This window comes from Myxine glutinosa, chromosome 4, assembly GCF_964187855.1.
Source record: "Myxine glutinosa chromosome 4, kmMyxGlut1.1, whole genome shotgun sequence".
In the NCBI taxonomy this organism is placed as follows: domain Eukaryota; kingdom Metazoa; phylum Chordata; class Myxini; order Myxiniformes; family Myxinidae; genus Myxine; species Myxine glutinosa.
Genome location: NC_136264.1, coordinates 8,388,771 through 8,414,208, shown reverse-complemented (window position 1 = coordinate 8,414,208; position 25,438 = coordinate 8,388,771). Strand labels below are relative to the sequence as shown.

The following is a 25,438-nucleotide window of genomic DNA, read 5'->3' as shown; positions in this document are numbered from 1 at the left end:
GTAACTGTGGAGGCCATGTTTCGTGGTGCACAGGATGCTTTCATGGCTGAAAAGAACGTCGCAACAATGTTTGTGGAGAGAGCAGAGCAGATAACGAGAGATGTTCACTTCCCAACGTGCCACAATCTGAAAGCCAAACTGCTTACAAAATTCATCAACACACGCCTACACATCTTTTGTAAGAAAAAGACACATCAACGCAGGCAACAAGCTGCACAAGCAAAGAAGGGGGGTGAACTTGGCAGCAAGAGCATGGCAATGAGACAATTGGCTGCAAAAGTGAAATAGATATTTCCATTGGACTTAAGTTGCAGGACTGCAATGTGCTGTACACCTACAAGCTAGCAACTTACGTGGATAATTGGACTAAATAATCATTTTGAAAATGTTATCATTGAAGGAATTGCGCTCCAACGCGAGTCGAAAGAATTGACGCGACCAAAGACGGAATTCGTCCGAGTTGCTTTATTGAAACAAAACAGCTCAGGTATTCTGACAAGCCCGTTTATCGGGCAGCAATATATATACACATTTATGTCGGGAAGTTTGCCCGGCAAAAGCTATACCGGGCATGCCCGGGTGTCAAGGGCGAGCCTTGGAAAGGCGAGTCTGGACCTGCCCGGGCGTGTTTGGCTGCGGCCTGGCAAGTCGAGGCTGGGCATGCCCGGGCGCTCTGGACGAGCCCTGGAAAGGCGATAGCGGGCATGCCCGGACGCTCTGGGCGAGCCCTGGAAAGGCGATAGCGGGCATGCCCGGACGCTCTGGGCGAGCCCTGAAAAGGCAATAGCGGGCATGCCCGGACGCTCTGGGCGAGCCCTGGAAAGGCGAGAGCGGGCATGCCCGGGAAAGACGAGACCGGGCGTGCCCGGGAGGTTCGGGCGTGCCCGGGAACAGTGAGTCCGGGCATGCCCCGGAGAGGCGCGTCTGGCCGTGTTCTGGCCGGTGCAAGGCGATTGTGTGCATCCAGCGGTAACCGCTACATCATTAACATTTTCTCTAATATGTTATTTCAACAGGGAATAATACAGATATCCAAGTTATTTTAAAGCTATGGACTAACATACATTTCAACATGATATTTCTGAGAGGGAATGATTGTAATATTGGTTGCAAATTAAATAAATGTACTGTATGAATATCTCGCAAAGGAGCTCTTTATGAATGACGAGAATTTGAGCACGTATAGTTGTATACTCTGTTTTGAGGTACATGAATCAAAACTTACAAATTGTTGTTTATATACATGTACCAATGCCCTCTGCTAAAGGCACTTTCCTGCCTGTGGTAGTTAGTACTCCAACAAGTGAATGACATGCTTTGTTTTTAACAAAATTATGTAATTTGCTATAAAAGTGGAAGGTTACAGGTTCACGGTTTGAGTATTAATCGTAAATGAGTTCAAAGCCTTTCACAATGGTCTCTGAGACCTTCGTAAAACAAATAATAATTTTTTTTTTTTTTTTTGGACTTTCACATGGAAGATAGGATTATTGTCATTCAAAATTTTCAATGATGCTTCAGAAAGAATTTGCTAGAAACCAATTCATGCCAGTGATACAGTTGTATGCCACAACTGAGAAAGGGGGGGGGGGGGGCATGCATTGAATGTATGTATTTGTGTCTGTTGATTTGAATGTGTGAGGACATTAACTTGTGTTTGTGACTTTCAATTTATAATTTGTATGTGTGTGCATTAGCACATATGTGTGTGTGTGTGTGTGTGTGTGTGTGTGTGTGTGTGTGTGTGTGTGTGTGTGTGTGTGTGTGTGTGTGTGTGTGAGAGAGTGAGAGAGTGTGAGAGAGAGTGAGAGAGAGTGAGAGAGAGTGAGAGAGTGAGAGAGAGTGAGAGAGAGAGAGAGGGAAAGAGGGGGCTGGGGGGGCTAATCTATTTTTGGTGGGATTAATATATGATCGGCAACATGCAGCAAAGTTTAGATTAATAATTTAAATATGAAAATTAAACAAACACAAATATATACCCACACACGATAAACAAGGTCAAACAACTGCAGAAATACAAAGATAACTCTTAACATTGTATTGTACATGTACATGTATAAGCAGGGAGGTGAGAGTTCGAGTCTCGCTCTCGCCTCCCTGAAATTAAAATGAGGCTGAAATAAGCAGCACGTGTACCTGTCTAGTTCATTCATTCTTTGTCATGGTTCTAAATGTCTGTGACTGTTAAATCACAACCAGCTCTGTGATTTTCTTCTTTATCATATGGCTCTTAGTTGTCATAAATCTTCTATTTTGTCATCTTCACATAATTCGTTCATTATCAACATGGAAAAGACCATTCCCATCTCTCATACATAGAGAACATAATGGAATACACGGTTCAATGCACTAGCGCCATACGGCGGCTCCGCACTGAATGGACTCAAAATGGCATCAAATCGTTAGTTGTCGCTACTCTCTCTATAAAGGGACTCTAAGCGAGCCGAGCCAAGCTAGTATGTATATATATATATATATATATATATATATATATATATATATATATATATATATATAAATAAAACAACCAAAGTCCGTGTCATGCAATTTCCCACTCCTCCCTCCATATATATAAAAATTTATTATTGCTCCATACTCAAGAATTTTGGGTTTGAGATCAAAGTATGAATATGAGGCAACAGTACAGGTCATCTTTAATTTTGTGGAAAGTTTTTATTCCAAGTTTTTCCATGAAAAACTCCTTGGAAGAACTCCATGGAAGCGGCAGGAAGGGTCCGTGTTATTAACCCTTGTGAGGTATATAGACTACAGCAGATCTTCAATCAGGTGCGTTTGGCGACGTTATAAGCATAGACTGATGTCCAGATTCCTCCCAATTTATTTGTTTAGTGTTATAAACAACATTAGCCACTGTTTAAAAAGGTAATCGTATGTGTTTGTGGTGCATAATATTTTTACTTCTAGTAGAGGCTGTTGGCCCATTGCTCACATGAAAACGCCACGATAAGCTATTTATAAACGTGGACACGACATTTGTTCAAGGAGGGAAAAAAAACCCTTGGGGATGTGGAACATTATTAGTATTAATATTGTTTTGTAATAACATTAATATTATGCTTTTGTTATTCGTAGCGGCCTTGGAAAAACGCCACGGTAAAGCTATCTTAACACGGATATACACCTCAACACACAACAACATTGGTGGGGAAACAACCCTTGGGAGGGGGGCAAATGAATGCGTTACAACCTTCATCATGTGACCCTTAGTCCTCCTGTCAAGTTTGGTTGAGATGGGATAAGTAACGATCGAATGTATCGCAGTCAAAAATCATCAGACAGACAGACACAGAGACACCAAATTGCGTATTTTAGTATGACATATGTTTTACCATTGTACAACAATAGCACTTTTTATGTCCAGTTCGCCTCGTTAAGTAAGCATAAGTATTGCAACAAATGACTGACAGGTGTTTCTTGTTGCATTGATTGCTCATACATAAGAGCTGTGAATGTCTAGTCTTGGTTTTAGCCTTTGGATTTGCCTTTGGAGTCGGTAGACATAAACCAACATGAAGACCAGATAACTGTATGAAAGAGAAGCAAGCAATTTGGAAGCTGAAAAAACAATTATTAAATTATAACCACAGCACAAAAATTGGTAATAGCAAATATAACAAGTTGAAATATCTCAAAAAAAGAAACAAAACCACTAACGTACCTAGCAATAGACCATGACCAGGTCGGCCAAGGAAAACAACTGCAGTTGATAACAGAAAAAAAAAAATCAGAGCTGTGAAAAAAACCCTAAAACTCTCAGTGACATCACCACCAACCTCCAGAGTGCAGGGGTGAGAGTATCACAATCTACCGTTCACAGAAGACTTCGACAGCAGAATTACAAAGGCTACACCTTTGTAATTAACTATTTAGAATAGGTACACCGTATCCCTGCGCATCGTAAGAGGCGACCAAGGGTTGGCGTCAGGAAGGGCATCCGGCCATAAAAACATTGCCTCAAACAGGGAACCACGATTGTCATGGGGCCCGCAAGGCTAACCCCCGCTCTAGCGGGGAAAATGGCCTTAAAACGATCATTCATTCATTCATTCACACCGCAAGATGCAAACCTCTCAGCTGCACCAAAAATAGAAATGCCAGATTATAATTTGCCAATAAGTACAGATATGAACCAGTAGAGTTCTGGAACAAAGTTTTATGAACAAATGAGACCAAGCTAACCCGTTATTAAAGCGATGGAAAGGTGAACGTGTGGAGAAAGGAAGGAACTGCATATGATCCAAAGCACACTGCCTCATCTGTGAAGCATGTTGGAGGTAGTGTCCTGGCTTAGGCCTGCATGGGTGCCTCTGGAACTGGCTCGCTCATCATTATTGATGATGTAACTAATAATGGCAGCAGCAGAATATATTCGGAAGTGTACAGAGACATTTTCTCTGCCTATGTACAAGAAAATGTCTCCAAACTCATTTAGCAGTGCTTCACCATGCAGCAAGACAATGACCCAAAACACACTGTGAACAACCATGGAATTCATCAGGGGGGAAAAGTGGAAGATTTTCGACATGGAGCATGCATCGCATTTGCTGAAGAGGGTACTAAATTCAGGAAACCCCCAAAACAAACAAACAGGAAATCAGAGCTGTCTCCCTTGACATATCTCGTGCCTTCGATACGGTCTGGCACCCTGCCCTGCTCTCCAAACGCTCCTCTTATGGTATCCATGGTAATCTCCACGCATGGCTTGCAGACTTCCTCTCCGGTCAGAGTCAACATTTGGCCCTGAATGGAATTCTCTCATCTCCCCTTCTTGTCCAGGCTGGAGTTCCCCAAGGTAGTGTTCTGGGCCCTGTGCTTTTTCTGGTCTTCATTAATGATCTCTCTGACTCTCTGGAAAATCCTCTCTATCTCCTTGCTGATGACGCCACTCTCTGCTGCTCCATATCTCAACCGTCAGATCAGCAGCAGCAGCCTCTTCACTCTCTGCAGACCCAGACAAAACCACAAACTGGTCAAACAAGTGGAACATGTCTTTCAATCCTGACAAATCCCACACTCACTACGTCTCTCCCAAAAGACCATCTGGACAACCCTCCCATCTACTTTCTCAACAATCTTCTCCAAGAAGTGCTGTCACTCAAGCTTTTGGGTCTGACTATCTGCCATGATCTTTCCTGGGGAAACCACATTTCCAAGCTGGCCTCCAAAGCCAGTCGTCCACTGGGCATCCTTCGTTGTGAGAAGTCCTTCCTTGCGTACTTGAGCTCCTCACCACATACAAACTTTCATCCGCAGCTCAATGAAATACTGCTCTTCCCTCTGGGCTGGTGCTCCTTCCTCACACATAGCTTGGCTTCATGCTGTTGAAACCAAAGCTTTCAGAATCATTAGTATCTCCCATGATGAAGCTGATTCTGAGAGCTTCACTCACTCACCACAGGCAGGTTTGGTAGGCTGTCTTCTACCGACTCCGCTCCAGCCTAGCTCCCCCAGCTGTCCCCCAAATATTCCTTCAGGATGCACAAGATCTGCCAGCAACCTCTTCTGGTGAAACTGCCAAAATCAAGACTCTCTCCCAAAATCAAGACTTTTCTCCCACCTCTGGAACAATCTCCCACACTCTCTTCAGTCCCACTCCCCCCTCCAGGTCTTTAAAACAGCTGTTCACCACCATCTCTTATCTTCCCCCATCCAAAGCCTTCATCTTTTCTACCCACGCTAAAACACCCCAAATCCACCTCCTTCAATCCCCAACTTCTTTCCTGAAATTCCTAGTAGTGTTCATTTGCTTCATACTGTGAATTTGCCACCAACCTCCTTGAGAGAGGACCCAGTACGCTGGTACTCATTTCACCGACCTCGGAAGGATGACAGGCTGAGTCAACCCCACCTGGTATTAATTCAACAGCTGGACGGAATTCAAACTCAGGACCTTAGGATCCCAAGCCCGCCGCCCGAACCATCAGGCCAACACCAGGTATAAATACTAACTATTACACTACTTTAACTTGTTACCCTGGTGTTGGGTGCTGGTGTTGGGCTAGCGGCTAGGGTGCCGGCTTAGGATCCTAGGATCCTGGGTTCGAATCCCGGTCGATCGCTGAATTAACGCCAGGGGGGTTGACTCAGCCTGTCATCCTTCCGAGGTCGGCTAATTGAGTACCAGTTCACTGGTAATTCCCTGTTTGTTGTTAAAGGCGGCAAAAAGGGTTGGCGTCAGGAAGGGCATCCGGCCGTAAAACATTGCTTCAAAAAGGGGACCAGAAAACAACCACGGTTCCCGAAAAAGGCCAACCCCCGCCTTGCGGGGAAAAATGGCCTCTAAAGGTGTTGTGTGTGCGTGTGTGTGTTTTTTTTTTTGTTTTTTTTTTTAACACTACTTTAACTTACTTAGGTTCATCTGTCCCAAATCTTACGCTTATCTAAAATGGGGGGGACTATTGAACATAAAAAGTGCTATAGTTCTGCAATGGTAAAACACATTTGCATAGACATACCAATAAATAAAAGCTGATCTTCTGTACCCTTGCCTCATATCCATCTTTTTATCGCAAATCAAAATTTATTGCGTATATAGAAATAACAACAAATGTATTTATAAATATATAATTTGTTTCTATTAAAAAATTGTAGAATTAAAAATATTTTTTTAATTGTGGTAACCAATCTTTCTCATTGCAGATAAGTTAAGGAAAACTGTCATGCCTGGTACATTAAACGCCATGTCCAACGAGGAAGTGCAGTTCGAACTACCGTATGACATTCCCAACCTACCGCAAATTTTTTTTTTTTCCCTTAAGTTAATGGAATGAGATGTAAAGTAGGTTCTGCTTGCACATGCTGAACCCCTTCTTGTTTTGTGCTTTTCATTTCATAGTGGGAGAGAGCTGGTGTGAGATTTTGACATCTGTTTGTTATAACAAATATATATTTGCTCCGATGAGACATTTTGCTCACAGCAAAATTAAAATAAATGTTTGTATATACCAAACAGACCTCTTCCAGTTCTCCATGGGAAATTTTTAGCCAAGCTAAAGCTCCAAACGATTTGGGGTTATCGGACAAAAACTAGAAAAACTACAAGCAGCAACCAGGAGAATTGAGAGAACCTCACTTACCTTTTTTATCCATCTTACTCCACTCGTAACAGCAAAAAAAACAACAAACGCAAAAAGAGGGTGAGGGAGGAGTAAGAAGGGGGAGCAGATACAAGGTATCACCAGCACAGATGATTTTTCAGATTAAAATATCAATCTTTTTATACAACATTGCACTGCTTTATCCCCAAGACACACTACATTGTTTCTTTTATTTATTCTCCCAAGAATAACTTTTTGCACCACACAAACAATAATCATGGTACAGTAAGTAATAAATGACCACACCAAGGAGCTTCCTGAACATACATCTATAGAGATTGGTTTTAAAATGCAGATTGTTGTTGTTGTTGTTGTTGTTGTTGTTGTGAGATATAGCTAACAATTTACATGAAATGTCTATGACAATGTTCATTGGAGCACATAAATGTCCTTTTGTCAACAAGACAATTTTTTCTTTTCTTCTGTGTATTCTCCCCCACCCATCGCTCTCGTTTGACCATTTGGAGTTTTACCCCATGCACACTAAGAAAAAAGTGTGGTTAAACAACCGCTTCACTTTGTTTGTCTGTCTACACTCTACAAACGTCAGTTTAATGATCGAGGAACAACTTGATTTCAATTGAGCATTATATTTTGAACACGAATCGGAACGTGAACCTGTATTTTTACAGGACTTTGTCTCTGAATTTGGCCCGGTCACACATGTGCAGTGAGGAATGAGATAATTTGTTGTACTCTGTCCGTCTGGCAGTCAAACAAGATTGAAAATCATTCCAAACAGGAAACGTAGTTTTTAATGACGTCATAAAGGACACAAAGGACAGGCACGGATAACTTATGCAGCATGTTAAATAAGGTGGTGTAAAAGAAGCTGCATCAATGGTGGTAAACTTCCCAAAAAATTTTCTACAGCCTTTATTTTATTTCAATTTGTGAATTATATACTTGAACACTGTAGAACACAAATCGCCTTTTAGGCACTTTCAAACCCCGTTTAGTAGTACATAATTTGACAAGATATTACGGCATTTTACGTCATCGTGACCAATCAAATTTGCTGCTCGCAGACCTCACCCCTGTCCTTTTCTCTCAATAATTCACTGGATAAACTCTCTAGTTTATTTTTAAGATATATTGCAAATTCATTTTTAACTTCATGGTCATGTTACAAATGTTAAATTTAAGAATTAAACATACTGTACTTTGTTACAGGGGTCAATAAATCTGACACTGGTTGCAAACTAAACAGAAAAGCAATAGCAACGGCAAAGTTTAACTTCATAGTCAGGGCCAATAAAACGTTAGGAAAAATTTTTGATTCTGACTTTTTAAAAATTGGACAAAATACTCAATATTTCTGATTGTCTGCTATCAATTTGCACAATAAACCTTGTAGCCCTAATACAGGCTAAGATCATGCACGGTACCAAAGTACACCAGCATGTGGCTGAGCGAGATCAACTTTGTGATGAGAACAAAAAAGCAAAAATTTCATGTAGTTTGGGACCATGTGTAGTGTGATGTCATTCAAATAAAGCACAATTATGGAAATGCAAAGCATGCATTGACTCACTGATAAAATAGAGATGAAGGTATACAAGCCAGAGTGATACAATTAGCACAAAAGACTGAGTGCAGGATGGTAAACGAGAAATGAACAAAGCAAACAGGTATTGTTGGGGTGCTGGGGGGGAGTGGCGATATGGGAGGGGGAGAGGTGGGAGTAGGATGAGGTAAGAAGGGGGGAGAGGGGAGTGATCGTATACAGACATGAATGGTTGTATTCAATCAAGCTGAGAATCGCTCTTGTGCTGCATCAAATTACTGGATGATAATGTCGATAAACAAAAGACAGAAGTCAAATAATACAATATTAGAGTCGCAGCATTGTTTCCACTTTAACACATACAAGGGCGAGACTGCATACAACCCCAAGATGTACTGCCGGCCCCAATAATAGGTAAGGAAAGATCAGTCGAATCACAAGATCAAATCTGGACAGTCCCTCGTTTGCTCATCATATACCATCTCAAAAAAAGTATGCTCTCGGTTACATTGAGCAATGGTGATATCAGCAGTTCTTGAGCCTGAACAATATCATCAAATTAGAAATTTAAAAACCAAATTTCAATTTCAAATTTCAAAAAAAATAAAAATAAAATAAAAACCAAAACTTTTGCACTATGGAACAAAAAAAATAAATAAATAAAAAACCTCATGCCAAAAGAAACCACACGACACATGTAACGCAACTCTACGATTGGCTGTTTCCTGGCAGTAGGAAGTCACTGTGACTATCATGTGTTAGAATTAACCATCAGTATCAATATTGAAGACACGGACCTTTCACAAGCATCGGCTCCAAATCGGACAGCTTTCAGCACCAAGCACAGCAACATTAATTTATCTTGTCACCGTACTCGCACTATTCAGTTTGAAGATACAGGAAACGATGTGCAGGGAAATAATGGCAAGAGCGCACAAATACACATTAAAGCGCAGGTAATTACATATTCTTGGCTCGGTGTTCCGAACTTCCGTTAGAACTAATTTGTGCAGCATTCAATCTTTCCACGATAAGCAATAGAACGTATTTGGCAGAAAAACCGTGCGGACAGACAATGCATAGAGATATCGTTCTAAATGTTAAGAAAAACAGCAGAGAGAACCCACCATCACATGTTTTGGTACTTGAGTAGGTATGGCACCAGTGTCCAAACTGGTATGTTGAACTCGGTGAGCAGTCAGAGAGCCAGCAATAGTGTACACAACCTTGTCTCTCATTTCCTTATGAGAGGATACCCCTCCTTTCATCTTCTTGAATCGATCCCTTCTCGATTTTAGACAGACTACAGTGAAATCATGTCATTCATAATGCGATCTCCATGCTCTGACAGCCAGTAGCCGAACGTAGCCGCCAACGCGCCTATGAGCAACGATGTGTAAACCATGTCTCCCTTGGCCGCCAGCGTGGCGAGCGCACACAGCATCACCCCGATGAACATTTGCTTCAGCACCATTAGTTCATCAGTCGAGATCTCGTCCATCAGGCCTTGTTCGCCTGCACAGCACCACACCACACGATCTTGTGGCTGTCGCTCACCCGACGGCAGTTGGGAGCGTTTCATCATGTCCTGCCCGTTTCTACAAATTCAAATCTAAACTCATTCTCCACACTCACCTTTCTGAACTCAGGGGTGTGGTTGGGGGATTTGTATAGAGACAACTGCTGGATGGCAGAACTGCACATGCATTCAACATGTCTTTATATCACAACATCAGTGACACTTGGTACTAGAAGGGGAGCTACACTCTTGGAAACAAGGGCTAAGAATTAATTCCAGTTTGCAGAATAGATAATTGTGAGCCTTCGGTTGTCTCAATGACATATCTATACAAGCGGAGGAAATTAAATGTGTTACGGACGTAGCTTCAGGATGGCCAAATAGGCCTTCATCCTGGTCTTCCACAACGACAGTGAGGGCCGAGAGTTTTTTTGTGTACAACATCAATGCGTTTCCTGCGTACGTACGGCTCCTTTATGTGTGGCTGGTGGAAGATTGTTACATCTGCCACCAAAGGTCTGTTTATCTGTTTGGAACAGGATATCAAAACGTTGTGGACGAATTCAGATGAAATTTGGTGGAAAGGTTTGGTATGTAAAAAGGATGAAATGATTCGATTTTGGTGAAGATCCGGATCCGGCTACTAAATTTTCTTAAGCGATTCTTCACCATCGAGAGACAGGGCCAAAAGCGATAAATAGTACGATATCTCAAAAAATTGTTGACCGATTCGGAAGAAACTTGGTCGAGAGGTTGGGTGTGTGACGAGGATTAATCGATGTTGGTGAAGATCCGAATATGAATCCGGATACGAGAATTACTTAATTTTTCAAATGATTCTTCACCATTAAGTGATAGTGCCAAAAAGAATATACAACATGATATTTCAAAAAGCCGTGGACAGATTATGACAAAACTAGGTGGGTGAGATGGTTAGGCGATAACAACAAGCTGATTAGATTTTGGTTCAGGTCCAAATCCAGATCCAGCCTACCAGTTGGATACAAAACGTAAACTGCTCAGCCTGGTGGAGGTATGCGCTCTACTGAGTGCCGTTCTAGTTTTAGAACTGTATTGTGCGCGCAAGCTCGTGGAAGATATGTTTTTGCACCTGCGAAAAACCACGAATACGAGGGCCGCTAATGTAGAAGCAGATCACAACGTATGAACCGCGAATGTCGTATGAACCTACTCTAGCAATCCGTTGTGCAGCTACTCAAACCGTATATTCCCATATACCACCTAGTATAAAATGTGCTGCATTGAGAAACTTTAATAACTAAAATATTGGCTAAAATTATACTTACATAACTTCACATTCCATTTTCTCATAAAATTTCTAGCTGACTTGGTGCAAGTTAAAAGATAAAACTCCTTACAGTTAAAAATGACTGGGTTGAAGAATCAGGAATGAATGGGGGAGCAGAGTCATCAACAGTTGCATAATTTGATAAAAACCATGGATACAGTAGCAACAACAGCATGCAGCGTCACATATGACATGTGTGCTTGCTCAAACCTGATGGTTTGGATTTGACGCACAGATCGCCTTTGTCGTGAAATCCATATGCGCACTCGCAGAGGAACCCTCCGTTTGTGTTGACGCAGACCTCGTTCTCTCGTTTGCAGGGAGCATTGATGCATTCATCCACATCTGAGGAGTCAAGCAAAGCAACAATGGTCAGGTGTAATGGCGGAGGATGATTTAAAAAGTTGAAGAATCAAACTAAGCCAAGTCAAACAAGGCAACATTTTACAACGTTTACTAGTCAAACAGATTAGAAATCGTATTTATAGATACATTAGTAAATAGTAATGTGCTATCTGCCACCGTAATGCCTGATGATTGGCTGACATATTAACGCATCTCCAAATATCACGTCTTCGTACTGCTCCGTCTTGTGCGAGTTGCTTGCACTGCACTGTTATGCTTGATGTCAAGTAAAGGTGACATGAAAAATTAAAGACCATATGAGAGAGAATTTGAGAGACAAAACAGATTCATAGAAGAGCTAAAACACATTACATTTTCACCCTGTCATTTGCACTTGGTCATCTTCCGTATGCTTTCAAATCCGCCAACATCACTACATTACATAATAAATAGCCCCGAGTGGGCCGACTGTCATCTGAGGTTGTAGTTCAGACCTCGACTGATTTGGGGGGCAATCGCTCTGGGAGACCCCCTCCCCCCTGGAATCCCCATGATCTGAAATCGACAATCAACTGAATGAACAATCAGCCGGTTGATAAGTGGGAAGTGACAAAAATACTCCCTTACTGCCCTTCCCAGCAAATCCTCGCCACATCCATTGTTTGTCCATGTCTCCCTCTATATTGGTGTTCAACTCTGCCATCTGTGTCCCCCTTTCTCTGTTTTTCCTTTTGGCCTGTTGCATCCTGATCCGTTCAGTTTTATTGCTCTTCCACAGGCCTCGACTCTGTATCCAAAAACAAAATAAGGCAATTCTCCAGCTAATCAACTATTGCAACAGGAAAGACTGCACCATCCAAAATGCCATGGATGTGCGGCCGTCCCGTACAGCAATCTTTCATCAAGCACTCACCCACACACTGGTCTTCCTCCAAATGGTATCCTCGCTTACACCGCGCACATCTATCATTTCCTGGAGCAGTGCAACCAACACACGACTCATCGCAATCTGCATAAAAAAATGCAAGCAGATACAAGTACATTCAACATGGTGAGATCGAAAGAATTCAACATATTGTGAAGATCGTATGTTGAGGTTTGAGTGATTTGTGGTCATTGTGGTGTTTCATGTGCAAGATTGTGCACCTGTTATTAAAAACATTGCTTTACACAGATTTATTACAACTCCGTGCTCAGGCCTCAAGTGAGTATGTTGCTTGTAAACTGCCTGGGTTTTCCCTGGGAGTGATCGAGTAATATGTTTTGTGAAGATCATATGTTGAGGTTGTCGTGATTTATTGTCAACAAAAATTTCATTATCATAGTATTTCATTGAATTTCCCCAGACCAGTAATCTATATTAGAAGAGAGGAACCATGTCTGTCTGTTTTTTTGGTTGTGCTATAACTTGATAACAGATTGACGAATCTAAATGAAACCAATGATGGTGAATTCAGGAAACTCCCAGGAAGGTTTGTGATGCAAAAAGAAAGCGAGAGGAAAAAAAAAGAGAAAAAAAGAAAGAAAAGGTTTGGGTATGGGCAGAGGTGGCAAAACTGCAAACACCAATTTGTGACCCCTCCCCCCTTCTCACCCGCTCCCATCCCCCTCCCCCCTTCTCACCCGCTCTCATCCACCTCCCCCTCCTACTCCTTCTCCTTCTCTTCCCTCCACCTCTCAATATTCCTGTCAGTGAAGCGACGTGTGGTATTTGCTTCAAATTAAACAAGAAAGAGCAATCAGAGATTGCACACCCTCGCCAGGACTTGTTTTGTGCAGTGTATTTTGTGTGGCAAATAAATGGAAGGATGTAGTAAATTAAATGTTGTTGATTGCAAATAAAAGGTCGAGACGATGTACTTCTAAATGTGTAAAGGTCAAAGGACTGAAAAGTTGTAAAGGTCAAATGCTCTGAAGGTCTAAATGGTAGAAAGGAGTCCAACGGTCGAAAGGGTATAACAGGAATATAACAATATTGGCAGTAGGGATCTTAGTGGGTCTATAGGGTCTTAAAGGTTTGTCGAGTCCAAAAGGTCTTAGGAGTAACAGGGTTTTAGGGACATTAGAGGATCTTAGGGATATTGGAGGGACTTAGGGATATTGGAGGGACTTAGGGATATTGGAGGGACTTAGGGATATTGGAGGGACTTAGGGATATTGGAGGGACTTAGGGATATTGGAGGGACTTAGGGATATTGGAGGGACTTAGGGATATTGGAGGGACTTAGGGATATTGGAGGGACTTAGGGATATTGGAGGGACTTAGGGATATTGGAGGGACTTAGGGATATTGGAGGGACTTAGGGATATTGGAGGGACTTAGGGATATTGGAGGGACTTAGGGATATTGGAGGGACTTAGGGATATTGGAGGGACTTAGGGATATTGGAGGGACTTAGGGATATTGGAGGGACTTAGGGATATTGGAGGGACTTAGGGATATTGGAGGGACTTAGGGATATTGGAGGGACTTAGGGATATTGGAGGGACTTAGGGATATTGGAGGGACTTAGGGATATTGGAGGGACTTAGGGATATTGGAGGGACTTAGGGATATTGGAGGGACTTAGGGATATTGGAGGGACTTAGGGATATTGGAGGGACTTAGGGATATTGGAGGGACTTAGGGATATTGGAGGGACTTAGGGATATTGGAGGGACTTAGGGATATTGGAGGGACTTAGGGATATTGGAGGGACTTAGGGATATTGGAGGGACTTAGGGATATTGGAGGGACTTAGGGATATTGGAGGGACTTAGGGATATTGGAGGGACTTAGGGATATTGGAGGGACTTAGGGATATTGGAGGGACTTAGGGATATTGGAGGGACTTAGGGATATTGGAGGGACTTAGGGATATTGGAGGGACTTAGGGATATTGGAGGGACTTAGGGATATTGGAGGGACTTAGGGATATTGGAGGGACTTAGGGATATTGGAGGGACTTAGGGATATTGGAGGGACTTAGGGATATTGGAGGGACTTAGGGATATTGGAGGGACTTAGGGATATTGGAGGGACTTAGGGATATTGGAGGGACTTAGGGATATTGGAGGGACTTAGGGATATTGGAGGGACTTAGGGATATTGGAGGGACTTATGGATATTGGAGGGACTTAGGGATATTGGAGGGACTTAGGGATATTGGAGGGACTTAGGGATATTGGAGGGACTTAGGGATATTGGAGGGACTTAGGGATATTGGAGGGACTTAGGGATATTGGAGGGACTTAGGGATATTGGAGGGACTTAGGGATATTGGAGGGACTTAGGGATATTGGAGGGACTTAGGGATATTGGAGGGACTTAGGGATATTGGAGGGACTTAGGGATATTGGAGGGACTTAGGGATATTGGAGGGACTTAGGGATATTGGAGGGACTTAGGGATATTGGAGGGACTTAGGGATATTGGAGGGACTTAGGGATATTGGAGGGACTTAGGGATATTGGAGGGACTTAGGGATATTGGAGGGACTTAGGGATATTGGAGGGACTTAGGGATATTGGAGGGACTTAGGGATATTGGAGGGACTTAGGGATATTGGAGGGACTTAGGGATATTGGAGGGACTTAGGGATATTGGAGGGACTTAGGGATATTGGAGGGACTTAGGGATATTGGAGGGACTTAGGGATATTGGAGGGACTTAGGGATATTGGAGGGACTTAGGGATATTGGAGGGACTTAGGGATATTGGAGGGACTTAGGGATATTGGAGGGACTTAGGGATATTGGAGGGACCTCGGGATATTGGAGGGACCTAGGGATATTGGAGGGACCTAGGGATATTGGAGGGACCTAGGGATATTGGAGGGACCTAGGGATATTGGAGGGACCTAGGGATATTGGAGGGACCTAGGGATATTGGAGGGACCTAGGGATATTGGAGGGACCTAGGGATATTGGAGGGACCTAGGGATATTGGAGGGACCTAGGGATATTGGAGGGACCTAGGGATATTGGAGGGACCTAGGGATATTGGAGGGACCTAGGGATATTGGAGGGACCTAGGGATATTGGAGGGACCTAGGGATATTGGAGGGACCTAGGGATATTGGAGGGACCTAGGGATATTGGAGGGACCTAGGGATATTGGAGGGACCTAGGGATATTGGAGGGACCTAGGGATATTGGAGGGACCTAGGGATATTGGAGGGACCTAGGGATATTGGAGGGACCTAGGGATATTGGAGGGACCTAGGGATATTGGAGGGACCTAGGGATATTGGAGGGACCTAGGGATATTGGAGGGACCTAGGGATATTGGAGGGACCTAGGGATATTGGAGGGACCTAGGGATATTGGAGGGACTTAGGGATATTGGAGGGACTTAGGGATATTGGAGGGACTTAGGGATATTGGAGGGACTTAGGGATATTGGAGGGACTTAGGGATATTGGAGGGACTTAGGGATATTGGAGGGACTTAGGGATATTGGAGGGACTTAGGGATATTGGAGGGACTTAGGGATATTGGAGGGTCTTAGGGATATTCGAGGGTCTTTTTCGCTTGAGCAACGCCGGGTACTCCAGCTATAAACACTGATATACTTTACTCGGGGTACAAATACAAATACAACTTTGTCTGGGGGGTAACATAGGCTTTGTGGCCGTGGCCTCATGTGGGGGTGTGGGGGACTGGGGGAGGGGCATAAATTTATCTATGTAAATGTGTACCGTGTAGCGCCACCTGGTGTTGGTGGCAGAGGGTATTACAATTTCCTTTTTTACCCGGGAAACACTGAGGTTGTAATCAGGTTCACTATGTTTTTTCATTCAAAAATTTTGGAGATTAGCAAAACTATACATTTTTGGAATATTCAGAGCATGAGGAATCCAAAAATTAATGTTGGCATTTGCATGGACACCTGCATGGCCGCCATTTTGGATTTTCAAAATGGCCGCCATAAAATACATAATTTGCGCTATCTCAGCTTCGAGTCAACCTAGAATCTTATTTAAATATGCTATTCCTACGTTTTCTGGGTCAAGAAAACCATTGGTGGGATCATTAGACTTCTAATCCTAACACTTGCTTCACTTTTAGGACTTTCCAGGTGACACTCAGGACAGTGATGAAGATCTGTAAAAGCATATTCCTGAACGGTATAGACCTAGTAGATCCTGTGTATAGGACTTATAGTTCAATCTGATACTAACAAGGCTGCATTCTTGCTTTATAAACCCATACCTATAACTTCAAAGGACTTGCAATATCATGTATTATGTAATACAGTTATATCACAAATATAAAGACAATGGTTTTCAATTACCTTTGTTTGTTGCTTTTCTATAATCCTGAGCACTATTTTGAGGCCTTTATTGGATTCCTTGACCCAGAAAACATAGGATTAGCATATTTAATTAAATTTCTAGGTTGACTAGAAGCCGAGAGAGCGCAAAATACGTATTTTATGGTGGCCATTTTGAAAATCCAAAATGGCGGCCATGCAGGTGTCTGTGCAAATGCCAACATTGATTTTCGGATTCTCCATGCTCTGATTCCAAAAATGTACAGGTTTGCTAATTTCCCAAAATTTTGAACGAAATTATATTTGTTAACATAGTGAACCTGACTATTAGAGGGAATTACAATTTCCTTTTTTACCTGTGCAACACTGAGGTTAGAGGGTATTACAATTTACTTCTTTTTTTTTTTTTTACCTTCGTCCACTGTGGTTAAAGCATGCTTTGCACGGGTAAATTTTATCTTCTTCTCATCCCCCCCTCCACCTAAAAAGGAGGGGTCTGTCATAGCCCCCTCCCTCCCCCCACCAAAAAGATATATATGTAGTATATCTTTCCCCTCCCTCTCCCCTCACATTCCTCCTCCTACTCCCTTCCTCACCCACTTCCTCTCCTGCCTCCTAACCCCCCCCCCCCCCCCCCCACCACGTACTCCTGCTAGTATCAAAAAAACTGTACAGCAAATTCCACCAGCAAGTTGTTGAACGCTCCCCGAGGCGGCCTTCTCTCCACCCACCGCCACCAATTTCTCCTGGCATGATGTCGGTGATGTACCAGCACGAGTGCCAAAGCAGCAGGGCTCTGAGCTTTCATCTTTCTTTTCCTCTGCCTGCATTTCTCCTTAATCGGCATTTTCCTTTCTGACAATGGTATCATTGACAGTCGTGTAGTGTGTGGCAGTCTCAACTATGCGGACGCTCGGAGTCCTGCAAGAGCACTGTTCAGTCGTCTGCACAGCACCATCTTACTATAATTCACCAAATGTCCATTTGTCTGTCTGTCCGTTCCCAGGTACCGCAAAAATGGCTGAAACGATCGCAACAAAATTTTGGGTAGGTAATCCTGGGACCCCCTGGAGTAAAATAGACTGTATTGTTTTTCCAATTTTCCAATTTCTCCAATTTTCTAGTTTTTCCAAACACGATGGAATAATATTTACCGATATGAACAGTGATGTGGGTTTTATTGAAATTCTAAAAATACTACAGACTTGGCATTTAATATGGAATATTTTTTTTTTTCTTGACTTGGGTTTACTTTCTGAACTCGGTATATCAATCTGGTGAGTTTCTTTTACGCTTCGGTGATTTCTTTGTTAAAAGAACCATGTCACCGATTGTCTGTCGCAGCAAGAAGTCAATAACAGGATTATATCACAGGTGGCGTGACAAAATGTACGGGCAGGTACATTTGACGATTGGCTTCACAATCGGGTATATAAGGGTTGTTGCGTTCTGTATTAGTGGAAAACAACTGCTGCACGTCTACAAAAGTTATTGCCGCTTCCCCTGGAGATGGTTCGTCAACTCGACAATGCTGTTTCTCATTTAGTGGTGGCTTTACGAAATTCCGGCATGAAACAGCGTGCTATTGCTCAGCAGTATGGCATCACTCAAGGTCAGGTGTCAAAGATCCTGAAACGAAATGCTCAGTGGGGTGTCCCTCCTCCAATACCGAGGTCAGGACGTCCCCGCAGAACCACAAGGAGGGATGATCGCCAGCTGCACCGGTTAGTCCGCAATGGCCATACCAAGTCAGCTAATCGGCTTAGGGCTGAGTGGCAGCAACTGACAAATGTGCCTGTATCCAGAAGGCTAGTCAACCAACGACTGGTTCAAGCAGGCTATCGTGCCAGGCGTCCCCTGAGAAAGCCACGTCTCACCAGACAACACCGCCAGCGTCAATTTCAGTGGGCCAGAGAGCACCGTCAATGGCAGCCAGGACACTGGAATCACGTGATCTTCAGTGACAAGTCTACATTTCTGGTCTATCGTCAATATGGCCGCGTCCGAGTGCGCAGACAAGTGCATGAAGCCTACAACGAAGATTGTATAGTGCAAAGAGTCCAAGCTGGAGGTGGTGGGGTGACCGTTTGGGCTGATTTTCATGCAGTGGGCAAAACTGACCTGGTTGTTCTGAATGGAAACCTGAACCAGTTCAAGCACAGGGCCATTCTGGAAGAAACATTGCTTCCATTTGTTCGTGCAGCCTTTCGAGGAAACTTTGTCTTCCAAGATGACAATGCACGGCCTCATCGTGCTCGCATGATCCAGCACTTTCTTGCTGACCGTGGTGTAGAGCATATGGAGTGGCCTGCCATGTCCCCGGATATGAATCCGATAGAGAACTTGTGGGCAGAATTAACGCGTCAAATCGACAACTTGGACCAGCAGCCTGCCTCTGTGCGTGAATTGCAGCAGGCTATTGTCACTGCATGGCAAGCGATTCCTGTCCAAACCTTGGCAAATCTCGTGAACAGCATGCCTCAACGTGTACGTGCTCTCCTGAATGCTCGTGGGGGTTACACGAAGTACTGAACTGTAATTTTACTGTCCGTAATCCCAGTCGTAATTTCACTTTTGTTAAAAAAATTTTTTGGCTAATGTGCAAAATAAAGAGATACTTCTGGAAAACGTACAGAAGTTTAACACAGTACTGTCCATGAATTGAGTTCGATATCAATTTACATCACTTTCAAGGATCAATTTATTTGCTTCGAAATGTCAACTGTGGTTTTTGTTTCTTTTAAAGGTCAAATTAACAAAATCTAGAATAATTTCAACATAATTCCAATGAACTTTTGGTTCCAAGTCATCTTGAAAAGTAAATTCACCCCCACAAAAAAAATATTCCATATTAAATGCCAAGTCTGTATTTAGATTTTGATGAGAATTACGAACCTGTAGTGAATCCGGAAGTGGACAGATTACACAATGCGCGGGTTTGATAATATCCCAATACAACCGTCATTCAATCATAATGTTAAATCGTTAAACGTTAATCGTGTTAATCGTTTTGTTAAAGTATCAATGGATGACTGGAATTGAGTGAATACAATTACGATTTTGAATTCGTAATTGTGTTCACCCAACCGTACGGAACTTCACATCAGGATTTAAATATTTGATTATGTCACGAATGCTGTGAAAAGTTTATTTTTTATATTAATGTTATTTAATTTATGATTGGAGTTATGCTGTTTGGAATGAAAAAAGAGATATCGAGTTCAAGTGAATGACGGAATGCCGTGATGGTTTTACGTTCCAAGCGTGAAATTCGCGGATCGCCATTGACTGAGAATGGAACATACGTACCTGTTTCATGGAAGTCCTTCACGAACTTGCTGTCCATGTCTGACGTGCGACTGAAGGTGCTGCAGGAATGTGGAATTTATTGGTTTCATGCTTTAGCATTTGCCGTTTCTGCATTGTCTGTTTGCTTCTGGCCTCCCACCCGTGCATAGCACGGGTTCCTCACTTGTAAAAACAAATACGCAGTCACGCAACCTGGTCAAAATTGATATGTTGTTTGTTGGATATTTCCCTCAATTTCTGTCCAATAATTTATTTTCAAGGATGGATTTCCTTCTCCCGGATGGCAAACCTCCCAAACATACACTCGATCATAAAGCAAACCGTTGACAGATCCGTTGACGAATGAGGTGATTCGCCTCAATATATGGTTGGTTGAAGTTTAAAATAGAAAATTGTGTTGAACGTTTATTTCATTGGCTTTGCACCAACTGATCAAGTTGATTCTGAACTGATCAACTGATCAACTGACCAGATCAAGCAAATTTTTCAGACATAATGAACAAAATGCCATATATAGAATCGAGCAAGTACCCTCAAAGTATTTACACCAAACCTGGACAAAAAGGAACGTTTTTATTTTTCCATCTTTCTCGAACGTGTATAATCATAAGCAATTGGTGGTTGAAGGGGGAGAAAGCATGTTAAGCTGACATAAATAAAAACACATTACACAAAGTACCTGAGCAGGTGTAGGAGCCCACAGTATTGCTGCAAAACTGAGTCACCTTACATTTTCTCACCTCATCCACACACTCATCGACATCTGCGGGGTCAGAACATACGCACATCACATGTACAACATATTTCATAACACCCAAGCAAGGATGGAGTGCATGGTGTAAAATGTTCAAATACAATTAAAGCTGGAAAGCAGCCCCTTACCTAGAGTGGCTGTATGCCTTGTCTAGGGCGATATCCATTAAAAAAAGCAACTCAAAATGCAAAGCCCATCCAAATTAGCTTTTTCCTCAAACTAAATTTGACAAAAACGACAAAATTATTTATTTAATTAGCAATTTGTGTTCTCTATACCCTCATAATAAAAGGTTTGTTGAAGATTTTATGACAAAAGCTCAATTGGTACAAATGTTATGGCTTGGGTGGACAAATACATAAAGAACAGCCTGTACAAATAAAGAAACACGGAAGCGATAAAAAACTAGAATGACACTCTTCGACGTCATGACGTCGACTGATATGCCCACCCACATTATGACATTATACATACTTGTACCAAGTTTCAATTAAATCCATTCAGCTGTTCTCAAGTTATCACATTAACCTGACATGACCTCTGACCTCTTGATGCCAAAATCCAATTAGTTCATCTTTGCACCATACAGTCACGTGAAAAAGTAAGTACACCCCATGTAAAGTTTTGACTTTTTCAACATATTTCAACATACAGCTATTTGATCTTCATTTCAACAATATTGATAGATAAAGGTGATATAATATAACAAATGTCATGAAACATTTACATTTTGTCGTCCATTGTATACAACAACACAACAACGTGCATTTTAAAGGCCATTTTCCATGCTAGAGCGGGGGTTAGCCTTGCGGTCCCCATGACAATCTTCTCCATTTTGCCCTATTTTCTGCATCTCTCCTTGTTAACCCCCTTGCCCGCATTTCTTCTTCCACCATCTTTAGCCAAGTCTTTCTCGGTATTCCCCATCCTCTACTTCCTTCTACATTCATTTCCATCACTCTTCTCAACCAGTCACTTTCATCCTTCCTCAACACATGACCAAACCATCTCAACCTGTTCCTCTTCACAGCATCAATCACAGGCAATATTCCCATCATCTTTCGCAATTCATCATTTGTCTTCCTCTCTCTAAACGATACTCTGCACATCCACCGAACCATTCGCATTTCCACCCTTTCCAGCCTTCGTTGCTGCTCTACGTTCATTACCCATGTCTCGCTCCCATAAATCATAACACTTCTCACACATGCAGCATACACCTTTCCCTTCAGCTTCAGCGACATTCCCCTCCTCATCAGCACGCCACTCAGTTCCCGAAACTTCTTCTATGCACATCTCACTCGAGCAACCATTGCCGAGTCTGATCCACCTTCTCCATTCAGCATGTCTCCGAGGTAGCAAAATGTTTTCACACCTTCCAGCTTCACGCCGTCTCCAAGATCCAACTCAACATTTCCTCCATCTGCAGCTCCCTCTGCGCACACCTTACAATTGAATGTAGCTGCCACACTGGTAAATGACCCTCTCAGATCACTACATTTTTGATGAACCCACACAGCACACATTGTACACTGAATGGAGTTCACTCCGACACCCTTCCTGCACACAGCACACGGCCACTTCCCAGTTCTTTCCACCTCACCACATGCTTTACCACTCGCCATCACCTTCGTCTTTCCGATATTCACCTTCAGACCTTTTGTCGCCATACATTCCTTCCACTTGTTCAGCTTTTCCTTCAGTCCATCCATACTTTCCGCAATCAACACCAGATCATCTGCATACAACAACTCCCACGGTAAACCCTCCTTTACGTTCTGAGCCAGCACCTCCATCACAGCTACAAATAGTAGTGGACTTAGTACCGACCCCTGATGCACTCCCACCTTCACCTCAAACTCACCACTGTTCCCGTCCTTCGTCCTTACAGCTGTGCGCGCTCTTTTGTACATTGCCATCACTACTCTGATCAACCTCCACATCAATCACCTCCACATTGCCATTCCTCCACTCCTAACTTCCTCAATGCCCATGTCAATACTTTGCGTGGAACCCTATCGAATGCTTTCTCCAGATCAACAAACCCAAAAAACAACTTCTTCCTCTTCTCCATGTACTTCTCCTGCAACTGCCTCACAATGAAAAGCGCATCTGTCGTTCCTCTTCCTGGCATAAATCCAAACTGCATTTCGTCGATCTTCACTTTCTTCCTTATCCTCCTCTCCAACACCCTTTCCAATACCTTCATTCCATGTTCCAATAACTTTATCGGTCGGTACGAGCCACACTCCAGAGGGTCACCTTTCCCCTTGTATAGAGGGATGAGGGTACTCAGTTCCCAATCCACTGGAATGCGGCCTTCTTTCACCACCAGATTACAGATCTCTGTCATTCTCTTAACACCCCAACTTCCTGCTGCCTTCAACATATCTCCCACAACTCCCGTCGGCCCTCCCGCTTTTCCACTCTTCATTGCTTTTATCGCTTCCTCAAACTTCCTTCTCAGTTATCTTCTCTGCCGGTCCTAAACCTGGGTTACTCTCTATGTTGCCATCCCATTCATTCTCTGGATTCAACAGCATTTCCATATATCTTTTCCATCTTCCTTTAATTCCATCTGGGTCGACAACGATTTGTCCCACTTCATCCTTCAAGCAACTCACCCCCATCACATCACACCTCTCTTTCACTATGTGCTTTGCAATCCTGAATACTGCTTTCTGACCCTCTTCCGAATCCAAGCATTCTCCGAACATTTTACTACATGCCTCCTGCGCCTTTGCTACCTCTTTCTTTGCAGCCTTCCTGGCTGCCTTATAACTTTCATGCTCTGCTGTTTCTGTTCCCGTACCCTTCGCCTTCTGCCACTCCTTGAACTTCTTCCTCTTCTCGTCAATCCTCTTTCCAACTTCATCATCCCACCACCATGTTTCCGAGTGCCTCGGTGGTCCTTTTGTCCATCCACATACCTCACCAACAGCTCCCAACAGACTAGCTTTCATTGACATCCAACCACTTTCAAGCTCAACCACATCATCCTCTACCCTACTCAGCCTCTCTTTTAATGCCTCCCTTACTGTCACCTCTTTCAACCTCCACACCTTCATTCTTGGTTGGTACTTCACCCGCCGCGCTCTCCTCGCACCTTTCACCCTTATGTTGCAGACAACCAAGTGGTGCTGTGAAACAGCCTCCTCCCCCGGGATCACTTTTGTGTCCCGGAGGTGCCCCCTATCTCGCCTACGCACCATCAGGTAGTCAACGGTTGTCGTCGACCCACCTGACGTGTACGTAACAAGCTTATTATCCTCTTTCTGGAACTGAGTATTACAAATCAACATAATCAGCTCCATCAGCAAACTCCAAAATCCTTTCACCTTCTCCATTTCTCACACCATATCCATAACCCCCATGAACTCCCTCAAAACTATATTGGTCCTTCATACTCCTTCCCACATGTCCATTCAGGTCTCCTCCCACCACAACAACTTCCTCATCTTTCACGTTTTCCATCAGCTTCTCTATCGCACACCAGAACTTGTCCTTCTCTTCATTGCTTCGACCAACCTGCGGAGCATATCCCGAGATGACGTTCACCAAGAGCTTTCCAATCATCATTTTCACCATCATCAACCTATCACTCACTCTAGTCACACTCACCACACTGTCTACAAACTCCTCAGAAAACAGGACACCAACACCATTCACGCCCTCCGGGCACCCTTGCCACACAAACTTGTATTTCTGTCCCTGCCTACCCTTCACCATTCTCACACCACTTCCCTTCCATCTCGTCTCTTGCACACAACATATGTCCACTCTTCTTCTGACCAATACTTCCACCACTTCTCCTGATCTCCCTGTCATTGTCCCTACATTCCATGTCCCAAACCTCAGAAACCGATCTCCACTTCTGGCTGCACCCTGCCCATATGTAGTTGTAATTGTCATGGTTCTCTTTTAGAGGCAATGTTTTTTATGGCCGGATGCCCTTCCTGACGCCAACCCTCTTAGTCGTCTCTTACGACACGCAGGGATACGGTGTACCTATTCTGACCAGGGTACACACTGGGAAATGTTTAAAACATGGAAAATGGAAATTCTGGGGGGGGCGTCAGCATCACGGCTGCGGTTTAAACATATTCCAACAATATCCAAACAGAAGCATGAAAACCATGAAAAACAATCTGGGAAAAGTCTCCAAGCGAGAACGTGGATTTGAGAAAGAAGGAGCAGAGGCGGAAGAAAAAAGAGATACAGGGGGCGGGGCACAAGTCGAGACGAGGAGGAGAGCGAACAAGCAACGTGTCCGGGAGGAGAGAAAGCATCAATATAGAATTCTTTGTCTAGGGAGGTGAGGTG

The 25,438-nt window shown here is 43.2% G+C and overlaps 1 protein-coding gene across 2 annotated transcripts in view; it reads right to left on the bottom strand.

The window, feature by feature from the left end:
• Positions 1–25,438, bottom strand: part of LOC137412462 (cysteine-rich with EGF-like domain protein 2-A) — an 88,291-nt gene that overhangs the window by 10,632 nt on the left and 52,221 nt on the right. The window contains exons 7-10 of one of the 2 annotated variants that reach the window (XM_078775419.1): positions 21,041–21,124; positions 12,712–12,807; positions 11,664–11,798; positions 7,279–10,140 (exon numbers count right to left, since the gene is read on the bottom strand). In XM_078775419.1, coding sequence (XP_078631545.1) covers positions 9,929–10,140; positions 11,664–11,798; positions 12,712–12,807; positions 21,041–21,124 — 527 coding nt within the window. In that variant the 3' untranslated portion in view covers positions 7,279–9,928. Of the gene's footprint in view, positions 1–7,278; positions 10,141–11,663; positions 11,799–12,711; positions 12,808–21,040; positions 21,125–25,438 lie in introns of those variants that run through there. The other variant, XM_078775420.1, reaches the window with a different exon arrangement.